Consider the following 17,237-nt stretch of genomic DNA (forward strand, 5'->3'; position numbering starts at 1 on the left):
GAAACTGGAAATCAAACTGCTGCATCCATCCCTGAGTGCAGACACTGCACAGCAAACTCTGCTCCATCCATCCATCCATCCATCTGTCCGTCCGTCCATCCATCCATCCATCCATCATCCATCCATCCATCATCCATCCATCCATCATCGATCCATCCATCCATCCATCCCTCCATCCCTCCATCCCTCCATCCATCCATCCATCCATCCATCCATCCATCCATCCATCCATCCATCCCTCCATCCCTGAGTGCACACACTGCACAGCAAACCCTGCTCCATCCATCCATCCATCCATCCATCCATCCATCCATCCATCCATCCATCCATCCATCATCCATCCATCCATCCATCCTCCATCCCCCATCCATCCATCACACTGCACAGCAAACCATCCTCTCCATCCATCCATCCATCCATCTATCCGTCCATCCATCCATCCATCCATCCATCCATCCATCCATCCATCCATCCATCCATCCATCCCCCCATCCCTCCATCCCTGAGTGCAGACACTGCACAGCAAACTCTGCTCCCTCCCGTGCAGCCTTTGAGGCGTGGGCTGCATCAGCCTCATGCAAAGGAGGTTTAAATGTGGTTGGAAAAGTTTTTTTTTTTCCCTCCCAAAAATCAGTTGTCAAGGGTTTTCTGTTAAAATAGAAAAACGTGTAAATTGAAATTCCTCTGTAGTTCATTATTTCTGTCCTGAATTAATTACTATTCAGCCTTCCTGAGAGGGACTTGCGTTTGCTCTTGGCATCAGGCAGAAGGAGGTTTCTGGGCCTTTGGAGATGGGGATGAGAACTCAAAACTGAGGTGTTTTCCAGCCTAAACTGCTGCGGTTTTTCATGAAAAAATGGCAGGGATATTTGGAGGAGAGGCTGTGGGGATGAGAACCCAAAACTGAGGTGTTTTCCAGCCTGTGAGGTTCCATGAAAAATGGAAAAGGGATATTTGGAGGAGAAGCTGTGGGGATGAGAACCCAAAATTGAGGTGTTTTCCAGCCTGTGAGGTTCCATGAGAAATGGCAAAGGGATGTTTGGAGGAGAAGCTGTGGGTGCTCCATCCCTGGAAATGTTTGGGGCTGTGTGGATGGGGCTCAGGGCTGGGACAGTGCAGCAAGTGAGCAGAAAACACCAATTTTGGTGTTGTTTGAGTGGCAAGAGCTGTGAGTTTTCTGTAGCCCTCCAGAGTGTTGTTCTGTGACAGTCTGAACGCAGAGACAGCGAATGCTGGAGTGGTTTGGGTGGGAAGGGATCTTAAATCTCACCTCTTTCCGCCCCTACCCTGGGCAGGGACACCTCCCACTGTCCCAGGCTGCCGCCAGCCCTGCCTTGGACACTCGCAGGGCTCCAGGGGCACCCCCAGCTTCTCTGGGGCTCCCCACCCTGCCAGGGGAGGATTTTCCCTCATGGAGAGCCCGAGGGCTGGGCCCGGGGAGCCCCAGAGAGGGCCGAGGGCAGTGCAGGGTCTGCGGGCTCAGCTCTGTGTGTGTGCCCAGCCCTGGGCATGGGGAGAACACCCGGGCCTGGAGGTGCTGCTTTTCCTGAGGAAAGCCCCTGGAATGTTTAATATTTGCTGCCAGGGATGGGATAAAAGCTCTCCAGCTGGAGCTGGTGACTCCTGAGTGAGCTCAGGGGCCTGTCCCTGCTAAGGGAAGCCTGGAGAGGGGAGCCAGGCACTGAGATGGGCCTGAGACCCTCAGCAGTGCCCGGGACACCCCTGGGATCCCTGCCAGGAACCCTCTGCTGGGCACACACAGCCCCAGAGCAGAGGCACAGCCCGTGTGTTCTCCTCTTTGCTCTGTTTGTGCCGCATTTCCTGCAATATTTGGGGCATGATGAGATGTTTGCTTGTCTAAACTGCTTATCTGAAACCTCTGGGGTTACTGTGTGTGCAAGATCCCTTCTCCTTTAATCTGCTCCCAGGAAGAAGCTGCGCATTAAAATGGAGCAGAGCAGCTGGGGCTGCCCCTGGATCCCTGCAGTGCCCAGGGCCAGGCTGGACACTGGGGCTGGGAGCACCTGGGACACTGGAAGATGTCCCTGCCATGGCAGGGGTGGCACTGGGTGGGCTTTGAGCTCTTTTCCCACCCAAAGCAGTCTGGGATGTTTCTGTGGTAAAATCTGTGGATTTCTGAGTTCCTCAGTGAGCATCTGTGGGTTCAGGGATTTCTGGGGGTCTTTGGTTCGGCTTTCCACTTGAAGCAGATGAACTCAATTGAAGTCTTCTCCAACCTAAACAATTCCATGATTCCACACTTCCAAGCAGGACTGCAGTGGAATTAGATCGAGTCAGTTCTGGCTTGACGTGGCTTTGGAAACCTCCGAGGGCCGTGGGTCCTGTCCCTCTCTGGGGCAGCTTCTCTGCTGGTTCTGGCCTTCTTTTTTCTGCCCCTGTCGAGGTCGGGATTGAAGCTCTTGAGATGGAATTTCACATTCACACTCAGGTGTTTATTATTTCCTATCTCTATTACAAGTTGTGAGTTCTCCAGCACTCTGCTAACAAGGCACAAAATGGCCAACTGTCTTTCCCTACAAAGTTAAACTATCCAACTAAGAAATGACACCTAAATCATTTTCACTTTTACCTCAATAACTGATCCCTCAAAGACTGCAGGGTGGGCTTTTCTGTCCAATTACAAAATACCACCCAAAACCATGGAGAAGAAAGAAGAGGACGGAGAAGAAGAAGGTGAGGAAGGAGAAGGAGAAGAACAAAGAGAAGAAGGAGAAGAAGAAGGTGAGGAAGGAGAAGAAGGAGAAGGTAAAGAAGAAGGAGAAGAAGAAGGTGAAGAAGTAGAAGAAGGTGAAGAAGAAGGAGAAGAAGGTGAAGAAGGAGCAGCCTCCACCCTAAAACCTCCATCCTGCCCCATATTTATTACCATATTCTAAAACCCCAAACTCCAAGTTTCCCACCCTGTGACATCACACACTTCTAATCAAACTCCACACCCACAATCCCAGTGCTCTCAATCAATTCTGGAAGCTTCTCCACAGCCTCAGGTCAAATGCAGTGCTCTCCTGGGGGCCACAGTCTGTCAGCACAGAAAGTCTGAAATTTCAGAGCTCCAACATTTTTCCATGTCCATGTCCCACAAACCCATGTTCAAGGTGGTGCAGGAGAGGAGGAGGCAGAAGGGAAACAAAAGGGAAATCCAGCTGTGCTCCTCTGCCTGCTGCTGCCCCAGGAGGACGCAGAGCCAGCGCCTTTCCAGGTGTGCATGGTCACGCATCAGCTGGGGCTGCGTTTGGGTCAGGAATTCCCGTGGAGCAGCTGCCCACAGGGGTGGTGAGGCCTCCTTGGGGAGCCTCGCAAAGAGCAGCCGAGGAGGAGCCTGAGCAGCACCCTGGAGGTGACCTTGGTGCTCCAAAACCCCCTCAAGGCTCCTTCCAACCTGTAAGAGTTGAAATGACGGATGTGGGACTCCAGGCAGCTCTCCTGAATGCAGTGTATTGCATCCAAAATGCAGTGTATGGTATCCAAAATGCAGGTTATTGTATCCAAAATGCAGTGTATTGTATCCAAAATGCAGTTTATTGTATCCAGGACGTTGCAGCAGTCCAGGGTCGTGGGTGACAGAGCTGTGCCCACAGCTGTCAGCTCCAGCTGCAGGCAGGCCTGGAAACCCTTAGTTTAGGTTACAAATGCATTATATACCTTTCTTTTGCTTACAATGCATTATAGACTTTTCGTTGCTGAGCATCTTCATACAGCAGAACCAATCTACACCTTAACTGTTACCTACAGCCCATCATAAATCCTATAATTACCATATCCATGTTACTGTTCTCCAATCACTCAAAGTCAGTACATCACAGTTTCAGCTGAAGTTGTTTTTCAGTTTTCTTGCAGTGGAAAATTCTGAGACCTTTTTTCTACTTGCAATATCAGCAGGCTTGTTTGCCTGTGCTCTCTTTCTGCTTGGTAAAAACATCTTTTTGTTTGGGGTGGGTTTGTCCTTTGCTCTGAGCCATAAAAACCCCTTCTAACTTACACACTCTGCCTCCTTGGTTATCCAGCAAGACTGGCTCAGCAATTCTTTCCTTCTATACCAAAACTTGCTTCCATCTCTATTCCCTCTTCAGACTCCACATTTAAAAAACCTTTCTGCCAAGCACACATATCTGTGAGACTTTCTGGTCAAACTTTCATCCTTCCCAACACCAACCCAAATTTTTGGAGGCCTTTTCCACCCCGTTCTCCTTTAAAGCTTTCCTCTATCCCAGTGGTTGTAGAAAATTTGGGTGGGAAGGGATCTTAAATCAGCTCCCCAGAGGGCGGGGGACCCCCAGCTGAACTGCTGGGCTGAGGGAGGTGATGGTGAAATCCTCTTGGAGAGCTGCTAAAGGCTCCTAAGGGCACTGCTTCCCTCCATCCCACCCTTCCCCGGGAGCTGATCCCTGCTCAGGGCACAGCCCAGCCCCATTTCCCTGGAAATGGCATTTTAGGTTAAACCTCACAGCTCTTGTGTACAAGGCTCGATAAGCCAGGGACAATAAATCGAAGTTGGCTCCCAAACATTTCAGGAGCCAGGTCAGAGGTTCCCTCCGTGGTTTTTCTAAATGGAAATCCATCTTGTGCAGTTTCCAGGAAGGACACGCAATCAGCCAGGAATTCCTGGGGTTTCTGGGGCTGCAGCTCCAAAGCAGAGCCAGAGGAGTTCACAAACCTGTTCAGCTCCACCTCAGCTCTGTTTCCAAAAGGCATCCTGGAGTTCCCCACCCTGGGAGCTCCGTGGAGGAGCAGAGCCCAGCACAGCTGTGCCAGGGAATGGGGACACTGAACCCACAGAGGTCTCATGGTGCCCTTTCCTTTCCTTTCCTTTCCTTTCCTTTCCTTTCCTTTCCTTTCCTTTCCTTTCCTTTCCTTTCCTTTCCTTTCCTTTCCTTTCCTTTCCTTTCCTTTCCTTTCCTTTCCTTTCCTTTCCTTTCCTTTCCTTTCCTTTCCTTTCCTTTCCTTTCCTTTCCTTTCCTTTCCCTTTCCCTTTCCCTTCCCCTTCCCCTTCCCCTTCCCCTTCCCCTTTCCCTTTTCCCCCTTTTCCCTGGAAAGGTCCCCCCTGAGGCTCCTTTTCTCCAGGCTGAGCCCCTTTCCCAGCCCCTGAGCAGGAAGGAGCCGTCCCCCTCCGAGGTCCTTTCCAGCCCAGGGAGGCTCTGGCAGGTCCCTTGTCCATCCTGGACCTGTTCAGGTGTTGTCCCCCCTCCCTGGGGATGTGGCCCTTGGCATCATCCACGAGGAGAGGGGATTGTTTCCTTCAGGACATGGAAACTTGGAGAGCTTTGGAGCAGGAGCCGCACGGATGTGCAGCTGTGGCTCAGCCCGAGGTGTTTGGGGTCGGGCTCTGCTCCCGGGAACAGGGACAGGCCAAGGGGAAACGGCCTCAGGCTGGGCCAGGGCAGGCTCAGGGTGGATGTTGGGAACAATTCCCACTGGAACTGTCCATCCCTGGGACAATTCCAGGTCCATCCCTGGCACAGCTGCCCAGGCAGGGGTGGATTCCCCATCCCTGGAGGGTTTCAAAGCCCTGTGGCTGTGGCACTTGGGGACAGGGGACAGAGGTGGCCCGGGCAGTGCTGGAGGTGGTTGGACCCCATGGTCTCAGAGGGATTTCCAGCCTCAGTGGCTCCATGGCTCCACAATCCCAGCCTGTCTTTGGGAAGATGCCACAGGAGTGGAGTGCTGCTGAGCTGTGCCGAGGGTGGTGTTTGTCACCAGCAGCCAGGAGCTGTTTTGTCACCACTCTGGGGTCAGGGGAGCCCCAGCTGGGCCAGCAGGTGTTTCTAGGAAGGCAAAGCTCAAGGCTCCACTGACCCCAGGACTTTCGGATCCCCTTTGAGCCCCGCGAGGCTCGGTCAGCCCGGGAGCTGCTCAGGGAGGGGGAGCAGTGTGCCCTGTCCCTGTGCCCGTGTCCCCATCCCCCTCAGGATGTGCTGTGACCTCACGGGCTGCTGTGACAGCCCCGGTGTTTTCCAGGAACCGTGTCACCCGCGGGTGAGGGACGTTCCCAGCCCCGCTGCTCCGCTGGCCGTGGCATGCAAATCAGGGCAGGCAGCTGCTGCCAAGGGTGAAAAACCATTGAAATGGAACCTTCAGGGCTTCGGGCACTTTCTCGAAGAATGTCGGTGTAGGGGAAGTGTCTCAAAGAGGAGCTTTGGTGACAAAAACATTTCCTCTTGTCAGGGTGTGACAGGAGTGGGCACTGCCAGCCTGGGGGTCACGGTGACCCTTGGTCCGAGGAGTGGGCACAGCTGGAGGGGCAGGACAGGGGACAGGGCTGGATGGGATTTTGGGATGGAATTGTTCCCTGGGAGGCCCTGGCACAGGGTGCCCACCCTGGGTCCCTGGCAGTGCCCAGGGCCAGGCTGGACACTGGCACACCCTGGCACAGTGGCAGTGTCCCTGCCATGGCAGGGGTGGCACTGGCTGGGATTTAAGCTCCCTCCCAACCCAAACCACTCTGGCATTCTGGGATTCTCTTAGAAAGCCCAGCCAGGCCCCATGGGCAGCACACACTGGTACAAAGCAGAGCTCCATTTTTTAGGGTCACAGAGGCAATAACCCCATGTCAGTCCTGCCCTGTCCCCCCTGTCCTTGCCCTGTCTGTCACCCCATGCCAGCCCAGGCTGGCCCCACAGGCCCCTCGGTGGCATGGGGAGCCTGGCCAAGCTGAGCATGGCAGAGTTCCCCAAGCCCTCCAGAAACCCGGGTGTTTTGGGGTTTTGGGGATTTTTGGGACTCAAGGCCGTGGGCAGCATCCGGCAGAGCCCTGGGCTGTCCCTCAGCACTGAGGGGACACCACCAGCCCTGTTGGGGACAGCACTGTCACCTCTGCTGCAGAGCTGCTCTGGAGGCTGTTGGGATGGCACAACAGGAATGGGGTGGGCTGGGCTGGAAGAAAATGTAAAATGTAAAATTCACTCTTTCTCTTTCAGCAATAAGTCAAATTATATGACTATATCTAAAATATACCACTGTGAAAATACATAAAATATCTATATATGTAATGCATTAAATGTCTACATATCTAATGTATAAATATATACTATATAATTTTTATATGATACATATATAAATATATTTAAAAGTCTAATTTTTCATCTAGATATGCATAATAGATGAAAAATAAAAATATTTTAGAAATATAAAAATATATATTATATAAAATATATACTGTATAAAATATATTTTTATATAAATATAAAAATATATTTGTAGTATATAAATACTATATATTAATATATACATATTACTTTTGTATAAATATATATGGAATATATTACTATATTACCTATATAAATTATCTAAGTATATATATATTAATATATCCATATGTAAAATGTACATATATAAGCATATATTACAAATATATAAATAAATATATAAATAAATCTGAATAAATGTATAGATATCTACATATGTAATATATAAATATATAAATGCTTGCATAAAACATACGAAGCATGTGATTTTACAAAAAACATCACAAAACAGATAAAAATAGATAAAAATACATGAAAATACATCACAATTTAAAAATAAATCAATGAAGTTCTGTGCCCAGGGTGCCACCACCTCCCACAGCATCCCCCACCCGTGCATCACACTCCATCCCTGCTGGCAGGGGTGGGGTTTTGGGCCGGCAGGCTGTCCCGCCCGTGTCTGTTGTCTGTGTGTGTGTTTTGCCCATCCCGTGTTGTGTGGGTTTGGGCCCAGGCTGTCCCTGCCCGTGTGCCTGGGTGTGTCTGTGTGTGTGTTTGGTGCCCAGGCTGTCCCTGCCCGTGTCCCTGTGTGTGTCTGTGTGTGTGTTTGGTGCCCAGGCTGTCCCTGCCCGTGTCCCTGGGTGTGTCTGTGTGTGTGTTTGGTGCCCAGGCTGTCCCTGCCCAGTGCCCTGTGTGTGTCTGTGTGTGTGTTTGGTGCCCAGGCTGTCCCTGCCCGTGTCCCTGTGTGTGTCTGTGTGTGTGTTTGGTGCCCAGGCTGTCCCTGCCCAGTGCCCTGTGTGTGTCTGTGTGTGTGTTTGGTGCCCAGGCTGTCCCTGCCCGTGTCCCTGTGTGTGTCTGTGTGTGTGTTTGGTGCCCAGGCTGTCCCTGCCCAGTGCCCTGTGTGTGTCTGTGTGTGTGTTTGGTGCCCAGGCTGTCCCTGCCCAGTGCCCTGTGTGTGTCTGTGTGTGTGTTTGGTGCCCAGGCTGTCCCTGCCCGTGTCCTGTGTGTGTGTTTGGCCCGCTGTTGCCCGTGTGTGTGTTTTGTGTGTTTGTGCCCAGGCTGTCCCTGCCGTGCCCTGTGTGTGTCTGTGTGTGTGTTTGGTGCCCAGGCTGTCCCTGCCCGTGTCCCTGTGTGTGTGTGTGTGTGTTTGCGCCCAGGCTGTCCCTGCCCATTGCCCTGTGTGTGTGTGTTTTTTGGTGCCCAGGCTCTCCCTGCCCAGTGCCCTGTGTGTGTCTGTGTGTGTTTTGGTGCCCAGGCTGTCCCCTGCCCGTCCCTTGTTTTTGTGTGTTTGGTGCCCAGGCTGTCCCTGCCCGTCTGTGTGTGTCTGTGTGTGTTTTGTGCCCGCTTCCCAGTTCGTGTCGCTGTGTATTTGGGCCCAGGCTCTCCCCATCTGTTTCCCAGTTCATGTCTGTGTATTTAGGGCCCAGGCTCTCCCCGCCCGTTTCCCAGTTCATGTCTGTGTATTTAGGGCCCAGGCTCTCCCCTGCCTGTTTCCCAGTTCATGTCTGTGTATTTAGGGCCCAGGCTCTCCCTGCCCGTTTCCCAGTTCATGTCTGTGTATTTAGGGCCCAGGCTCTCCCGGCCGTTTCCCGTTCATGTCTGTGTTCCCAGTTCATGTCTGTGTATTTAGGGCCCAGGCTCTCCCTGCCCGTTTCCCAGTTCATGTCTGTGTATTTAGGGCCCAGGCTCTCCCTGCCCGTTTCCCAGTTCATGTCTGTGTATTTAGGGCCCAGGCTCTCCCTCCCATTTCCCAGTTCATGTCTGTGTATTTAGGGCCCAGGCTCTCCCTGCCCGTTTCCCAGTTCATGTCTGTTTATTTAGGGCCCAGGCTCTCTCCTCCCATTTCCCCGTGCGTGTCTGTGCGTGTTTGTTTCCGCAGGGCCGGTGCCAGCCGTGCCCACGTGCCAAGGGCTCTCTGTGTCTCCGCAGGCGCAGGCCGCGGGCTCGGCCCAGCCCTCGCCCACCCATGGCCGCCCACCCGCCGGGCCCGTGCCCCAGCGCTCGGCCTCGGCCGGCTCCACACCCACACACGGAGCCCAGGACGCGCTGCCGGGGCTCGGGGGCGACGTGCATGAGGCCTTCACACAAGGTGAGCACCCTGGGGACGAGCCACTGCGCCATGAGCGGGCGTGGGGAGGGATTGTGCCCTGGGAGGGTGCCCAGAGCAGCTGGGGCTGCCCCTGGATCCCTGGCAGTGCCCGGGGCCAGGCTGGACACTGGCACACCCTGGCACAGTGGCAGTGTCCCTGCCATGGCAGGGGTGGCACTGGGGGGGCTCTGAGCTCCCTTCCCACCCATCCCAGTTGGGATCCTGGCATCCCAAGGTGCTGCTGCCTGCGATGGCTCCGGGCTGGGCTTCTCATTCTCAGCACCCAAATCCTGTGGGGTGCAGATCTGGGGGGTTCAAGGGAACAACTGAGCTCTGGGGAGATCCTGGAGCCCCTGGCAGGGCCTGAAGGGGCTCCAGGAGAGCTGCAGAGGGACTGGGGACAAGGCCTGGAGGGACAGGACACAGGGAATGGCTCCCACTGCCAGAGGGCAGGGCTGGGTGGGATATTGGGAATGAGGGAATTGTGCCCTGGCAGGGTGGGCAGGCCCTGGCACAGGGTGCCCACCCTGGATCCCTGGCAGTGCCCAGGGCCAGGCTGGACACTGGGCTGGGAGCACCTGGGACAGTGGGAGGTGTCCCTGGAGCTTTTGGAACCAGGTGATCTTTAAGGTCCTTCCCACCCACACCATCCCCTGATCCCACATACCAGACACACACAACTCACCATGTCAAGGCAATCATCACAAACCCCTTTCGTGTGCCCAAATTGAGGGCACACTTTGAGTCTTTTGAACTTAATGAAGTTAATTTCTTTTTCCGAAGATGATCTTCCCTGAAGGGAACTTACACCCACAAATCATTTAAGAATAAAACCTTACAAACCTGCCGTGTTTACAAACCTGGTGGTTGCACTGCCAGAAGAAACACAAGGGGTTTCGAGGCTCTTTTCTCCTTGTTGGCCCATCCAGAGCTTTTCATCTTCAGTGCTCCAGGACCATCCTGGAATGTGGAGCTGGGAGCAGCACAGCAGCAGGGCCTGGTGTTCCCATCTCTGGCAAACGCGGAGTTTCTTTGTGGACATCCCCTCTTGGAAGCTGCACCTCCTTGATGTTCTCCTCTCTGCCAGTGGAGAAAGGACAGAAAATCCTCCTGTCCCTATGGCACAGTGTGGGCAGAGCCAAGGGATGAGCAGCTATCCACAAAGGTTGGACTTGATGGTCTCGGAGGTGTTTTCCAACTTCAGTATTTCTGTAATTATCTCTGTGGACCTGATGGTGCTCCCTGGGGAATCCTGCTGGGAATCACATGCCTGATTCCTGGGCAGTGAACGAGAACCCTCACCTCACCAGAGGTGGTTTGTTTCTGTAAAATCTGACAGGCCTTCTCAGCTGGACGGGGTTTCTCATCCCAGGGAGGGAACGTTGTGAATGGAAGCATCAAATCCCTTCATCAGGTGGCCAGGTTCCTTCTCCAAACAAACCAAACATGGGAAGGAACCTGGCAGAAGCGAGGCTGCACCTCAGACCAAACAGGCTTTAGGTAACAGGGTATGTTTGTCAGTACTCACTGCAGGTGTGACAGGTTTAGTGTAGGTGTAACAGGTTTAGTGTGTATTTGTCAGTGCTCACTGCAGGTGTGACAGGTGTAGTGTGTATTTATCAGTGCTCACTGCAGGTGTGACAGGTTCAGTTTATTTTGTGCTAGGTGTGACAGGTTCAGTGTGTTTATCAGTGCTCACTGGAGGTGTGACAGGTTCAGTGTGTTTATCAGTGCTCACTGCAGGTGTAACAGGTGTAGTGTGTGTTTGTCAGTGCTCACTGGAGGTGTGACAGGTTTAGTGTAGGTGTAACAGGTTTAGTGTGTATTTGTCAGTGCTCACTGCAGGTGTAACAGGTGTAGTGTGTATCTATCAGTGCTCACTGCAGGTGTGACAGGTTTAGTGTAGGTGTGACAGGTTCAGTGTGTATCTATCAGTGCTCACTGGAGGTGTGACAGGTTCAGTGTGTTTATCAGTGCTCACTGCAGGTGTGACAGGTTTAGTGTAGGTGTGACAGGTTCAGTGTGTTTATCAGTGCTCACTGGAGGTGTAACAGGTGTAGTGTGTATCTATCAGTGCTCACTGCAGGTGTGACAGGTTCAGTGTAGGTGTGACAGGTTCAGTGTGTTTATCAGTGCTCACTGCAGGTGTGACAGGTTCAGTGTGTTTTATCAGTGCTCACTGCAGGTGTGACAGGTGTAGTGTGTGTTTGTCAGTGCTCACTGCAGGTGTGACAGGTTCAGTGTGTATCTATCAGTGCTCACTGGAGGTGACCTTCTGGAATGATCTTTGCCCTGACCTGAAGGAACTGCTGCCAGAAGAAGGTGGGGGAAGAGGCTGTGAAATGGCAGCAGAGGAGCAGGAGTGCCAGTGAACCTCAGGTGTGGCAGTGAACACCTAACTGGTGCAAATGAACACCTAACTGGTGCCAGTGGGCACCTCAGGAGTGCCAGTGAGCACCTCAGGAGTGCCAGTGAACCTCAGGAGTGCCAGTGGACACCTAACTGGTGCAAATGAACACCTAACGGGTGCCAGTGGGCACCTCAGGAGTGCCAGTGAACCTCAGGAGTGGCAGTGAACCTCAGGTGTGGCAGTGAACACCTAACTGGTGCAAATGAACACCTAACTGGTGCCAGTGGGCACCTCAGGAGTGCCAGTGGGCACCTCAGGAGTGCCAGTGAACCTCAGGGGTGCCAGTGGACACCTAACTGGTGCCAGTGAGCACTTGTAGCTGGTTTTTGGTGCTGCAGCAGCAGCAGGAGTGCTGTGGATGGCCCCTCTGGGCCCTGCAGCTCCTCTGGGAGAAGGACATGCCTTCTCCCCGTGCCATGGGCAGGAGCAGAGAGCAGAGCAGCCTTTCCAGGAGGCAGCATGCCAACACCAGCAGCCAGCACCCCATCTGTGTGCTGGGGGTGGCCCAGTCCCCTCCTCTCCATCTCCACAGCGAGTTTGTTGCTGCAGCCCAGAGCTCTCTGCTGAATTCCTCAGCACTGCCTCTCCTTCCCCCTGTGCAGGATCCCTTTCTGAGCCCAGGATGGGCACAGAGCTCCCTGAGCCCCAGGAGGAGCCCAGGATCCATTCCGTGGCTCCCCCTGCCCTGTGTTTGTGAGGAGCACAAGGGAGGGAACAGGCTCAAGCTGCTTGGAGCTCCTGTTTATGGCAGGACATGCAGATGCTGGATCTTTGCTCATTTTCCAGCCTTCCCTGGCATCCCTGTTGGTTCTGTGTCCATCTGCCTTTTCCTGGGAAGGTGCAGAGGCCATGGCCAGGCAAACTCCTCCAGCAGAGTCACCCCAGCGTGTTCTTCACCTCCTCCTTGAGCTGATGGATCCATCAGGGGCTCCTGGCTGCCTCTGCCTAAGGACTGCCCCTTCCTCAGGACCTGCTGTGGCTTCCCCAGGTTTTTATCTTGTGGCTTTCCCAGGTTTTGAACTTGTGGCTTTTCCAGGTTAACTAGTAGCTTTCCCAGATTTTTATCCCATTTGTGGCTTTCCCAGGTTTTTAACTTGTGGCTTTCCCAGATTTTTATCTTGTGGCTTTCCCAGATTTTTATCTTGTGGCTTTCCCAGGTTTTTATCTTGTGGCTTTCCCAGTTTTTAACACCTGACAGCATCCCAGATATGCATTGTGAGGAACCAGGTGTCAGTGGGGACCAAAACAAACCCAAGACACCCCTCAGCACCCTGATTCTACTTCAGCAAAAGCATTTCAGTTGCTCCTGCTAGCTTTTGCACATCCACCAGACATTAAAAGTGGGGTGGTTGCACCTCTTGCTGCGCTGAGGCACAGAGGGCAGGGACACCAAGGGCCGTTTTTCCTCCCACGAGCTGCCCCATTACTGGGGGAGGACTCTGGAGCAGGAAGGCTTTGAAGAACTGAACCGCAGAGATCTTGGTCTTACAGTCTTGAGATTCGAAAAGTTTCCTCCTTAGATGATCTCCTGATGTTCCACCCAGCAGAGGATCACCGAGGTTGCACTGGGATGATGACCAAGTATGGGTTTAGAATAAAACCTGGTGGTTTCTGGTGAAATACTCAGATGCAGAGGCCACCACCTAATTAGTAAATCAGTTCTGCTGCTGAGCACCTTGGAAGAGAAGAAGACAGTCCCTGGGGAGCCCTCGGAGCCCCCAGTGCCCACAGCAAGGTTCCTCTCATGACCAGCACGGCGGGGCTGATTCTCTCGCAGGAGAACGTCCTGCAAGAGCAGACTCTGCCCTCATTCCCCTGCAGTGCTCCTCCCAGAAAGGCAATCTGCACAATTAGTGCTGTTTCGCATTAATCACACTAAATCAGGCAGGGCCAGGGCCAGCAGAGAGCACAGGAAGCAGAAGAAAATGTCAATTTTTTCACTTAATAAAATAATTGAGTGTCCCAGGCAGGAGATGTCTGGGTGGGCTTGGTGACATTGTCCAGCTGCTCCACAGCAGGGACACCACCCCAGGCTGCTCCAGCCTGGCCTTGAGCCCTTCCAGGGCTGGGCACATCCCAGATCCAAGGGGGTCGTGGCCTTCAGGAGGCCCCACAGCCCTGTGGGGTGAACCCTGTGCCACTTTGTAGTAGAAATAAATAAATAAATAAATTTTTTAGGAATTTTAAATTTTTTATTGATAATATAAAGAAATAAAGTTTAAAATATTCTTTACACCCTTTTAAAATCTTAAACCTACTTTACCTTTCTCCTAATCCTATCTCACAACAAAAAAATAAATACATTAATAATTAACCAGCTGTAAAACCCACCATACTCAAAAAAAATCTCAAAAAATCAAAATAAACAAACCAAAACCTCTACACAAAATTAGTGGTTTTGTTTTGTTTCTTTTTTGCTAATTAAAAAACAAAAAATGGTTTTTGTCTTTAGCATGTGTGTTTCAAAAAACATATTTCGTTTTTTAGTATTTTAATAGACTATGAGTTATACAAAAAGTTTTATATTACTTTCCTAAATTTCTTTTTATTCTAAACAATAACACAGCCCATGCTCTCCTGGCTCTTCTGGCCCAGCTGTGGCCACTGGTGATGGGGCCACTGGTGGTCACTGGTCCAGCAGGGTGACCAGGGCAGTGCTGCTGTCCAGGGTGACCAGGTCAGTGCTGCTGTCCAGGGTGACCAGGGCACTGCTGCTGTCCCAAGTGACCAGGGCACTGCTGCTGTCCAGGGTGACCAGGGCACTGCTGCTGTCCCAAGTGACCAGGGCACTGCTGCTGTCCAGGGTGACCAGGTCAGTGCTGCTGTCCAGGGTGACCAGGGCACTGCTGCTGTCCAGGGTGACCAGGTCAGTGCTGCTGTCCAGCAGGGTGACCAGGTCAGTGCTGCTGTCCAGAGTGACCAGGGCACTGCTGCTGTCCAGGGTGACCAGGTCAGTGCTGCTGTCCAGGGTGACCAGGGCACTGCTGCTGTCCAGAGTGACCAGGGCACTGCTGCTGTCCAGGGTGACCAGGGCACTGCTGCTGTCCCAAGTGACCAGGGCACTGCTGCTGTCCAGGGTGACCAGGGCACTGCTGCTGTCCAGGGTGACCAGGGCACTGCTGCTGTCCAGCAGGGTGACCAGGTCAGTGCTGCTGTCCAGGGTGACCAGGGCACTGCTGCTGTCCAGCAGGGTGACCAGGGCACTGCTGCTATCCAGCAGGGTGACCAGGGCACTGCTGCTGTCCAGGGTGACCAGGACACTGCTGCTGTCCCAAGTGACCAGGTCAGTGCTGCTGTCCAGCAGGGTGACCAGGGCACTGCTGCTGTCCCAAGTGACCAGGTCAGTGCTGCTGTCCAGGGTGACCAGGGCACTGCTGCTGTCCAGGGTGACCAGGACACTGCTGCTGTCCAGCAGGGTGACCAGGGCACTGCTGCTGTCCAAGTGACCAGGTCAGTGCTGCTGTCCAGCAGGGTGACCAGGGCACTGCTGCTGTCCCAAGTGACCAGGTCAGTGCTGCTGTCCAGGGTGACCAGGACACTGCTGCTGTCCAGCAGGGTGACCAGGGCACTGCTGCTGTCCAGGGTGACCAGGACACTGCTGCTGTCCCAAGTGACCAGGGCACTGCTGCTGTCCAGGGTGACCAGGACACTGCTGCTGTCCAGCAGGGTGACCAGGGCACTGCTGCTGTCCAGGGTGACCAGGACACTGCTGCTGTCCCAAGTGACCAGGACTGCTGCTGTCCAGGGTGACCAGGACACTGCTGCTGTCCAGCAGGGTGACCAGGGCACTGCTGCTGTCCAGGGTGACCAGGACACTGCTGCTGTCCAGCAAGGTGACCAGGGCACTGCTGCTGTCCAGCAGGGTGACCAGGGAATGTCCAGGCAGCTCGGGGTCACCAGGGCCAGCTCAGAGGATTCCTTCCTTCAGGAAGGAGGAGAATTCCAACACTTGATCCCACTCGGACCTCCCAGCCCTGAGGGTGGGAGGAGCAGCCAGGGGCTGTCACTGTCACTGTCACCGTCACTGTCACCATCACTGTCACTGTCACTGTCACTGTCACTGTCACTGTCACTGCCATGTCACTGCCATGTCACTGTCACTGTCGCTGTCACTGTTACTGTCACTGTCACTGTCACTGTCACTGTCACTGCCATGTCACTGCCATGTCACTGTCACTGCCACTGTCACTGTCGCTGTCACTGTTACTGTCACTGCCATGTCACTGTCATGTCACTGTCACTGTCGCTGTCACTGTCGCTGTCACTGCCACTGTCACTGTCGCTGCCACTGTCAGTGCCACTGTCACTGCCACTGTCACTGTGTCACTGTCACTGCCACTGTCACTGCCACTGCCGCTGTCAGTGTCACTGCCACTGCCACTGTCACTGCCACTGCCACTGCCACTGTCACTGTATCACTGTCACTGCCACTGTCACTGCCACTGCCGCTGTCCCAGGGTGACCAGGACATGGGGCACACAGGGCTGTTCCAGGGGGAATCTCCTCCCTTTCCCCTGAAACAGGAGTCTCTTCCAAGCCAGGTCTCATAAGCTTTTGGAGATCTCTTTCACACTTAAGATGGCTCAGCTACCTTAGAAGGTGTAAAATCAGCAGGATGGTTTTTGTGGCAGTGTTAGAAACAAAAAAGTTTTAATAAAAGGCAAAATAACAAACTCTTTACAGAGGAAAACTAATCTAAGTGCAAGAAACCCTCGTGGCTCTGGTAAAACACCTCACAAAAACTCTTAGTTTCTTTGTTCTCTTCTTTTTCTAGTGAATTGCCTAAGCAAGACTTTTTGGCTCCTGTCCAATTAACTATCCTTAAGTTTAAAATTGAGTCCCCCAAGCCCTATAAAACACCTTTCTCACTTAATCAAAAAGAAAAACTTCTAAACCTATTTCCTTTTTAAAAAGACAAAAGATCGTTTTGCCACTCCATCGGCAAAAAACACATTCCTACACTCGCCTGCTTTGGGAGCCAGCCCGGGTGGGGACAGGGGCCCCTGGGCAGTGGCAGTGCAGCCCCTGCTGATGCTGTGTGTGCCCCTGCCACTGTCACTGTCACTGTCAGTGTCACTGTCACTGTCACTGTCCCGGGGTGACCAGGGCATGGAGCACATGGGGCTGTTCCAGTTCCATGTCCCCTGCTTTGGGAGCCCCCAGGCGGGCACAGGGACCCTGGGCAGTGGCAGTGCAGCCCCTGCTGATGCTGTGTGTGCCCCTGCCACTGTCACTGTCAGTGCCACTGTCACTGTCACTGTCACTGTCACTGTCGCTGTCACTGTCACTGTCACTGTCACTGTCACTGTCGCTGTCCCAGGGTGACCAGGGCATGGAGCACACGGTGCTGTTCCAGGGTGAATCTCCATCATGTCCCCTGCTTCTGCAGCCAAGGCAGGGACAGGGGACACTGGGCAGTGGCAGTGCAGCCCCTGCTGATGCTGTGTGTGCCCCTGCCACTGCCACTGTTAGTGTCAGTGTCAGTGTCACTGTCACTGTCACTGTCACTGTGTGATCAGGGCATGGGCATCATCTCCCC

At 53.3% G+C, this 17,237-nt stretch overlaps 1 protein-coding gene across 1 annotated transcript in view; it reads left to right on the top strand.

The window, feature by feature from the left end:
• The window catches only part of DTNB (dystrobrevin beta), a 182,587-nt gene that overhangs the window by 151,138 nt on the left and 14,212 nt on the right, over window positions 1-17,237 (top strand). Inside the window, 1 exon segment of the mRNA XM_030945277.1 lies at window positions 9,129-9,288. Within this exon segment, the coding sequence (XP_030801137.1) occupies window positions 9,129-9,288 (160 nt within the window).

This window comes from Camarhynchus parvulus, chromosome 3, assembly GCF_901933205.1.
Source record: "Camarhynchus parvulus chromosome 3, STF_HiC, whole genome shotgun sequence".
Lineage (NCBI taxonomy): Eukaryota > Metazoa > Chordata > Aves > Passeriformes > Thraupidae > Camarhynchus > Camarhynchus parvulus.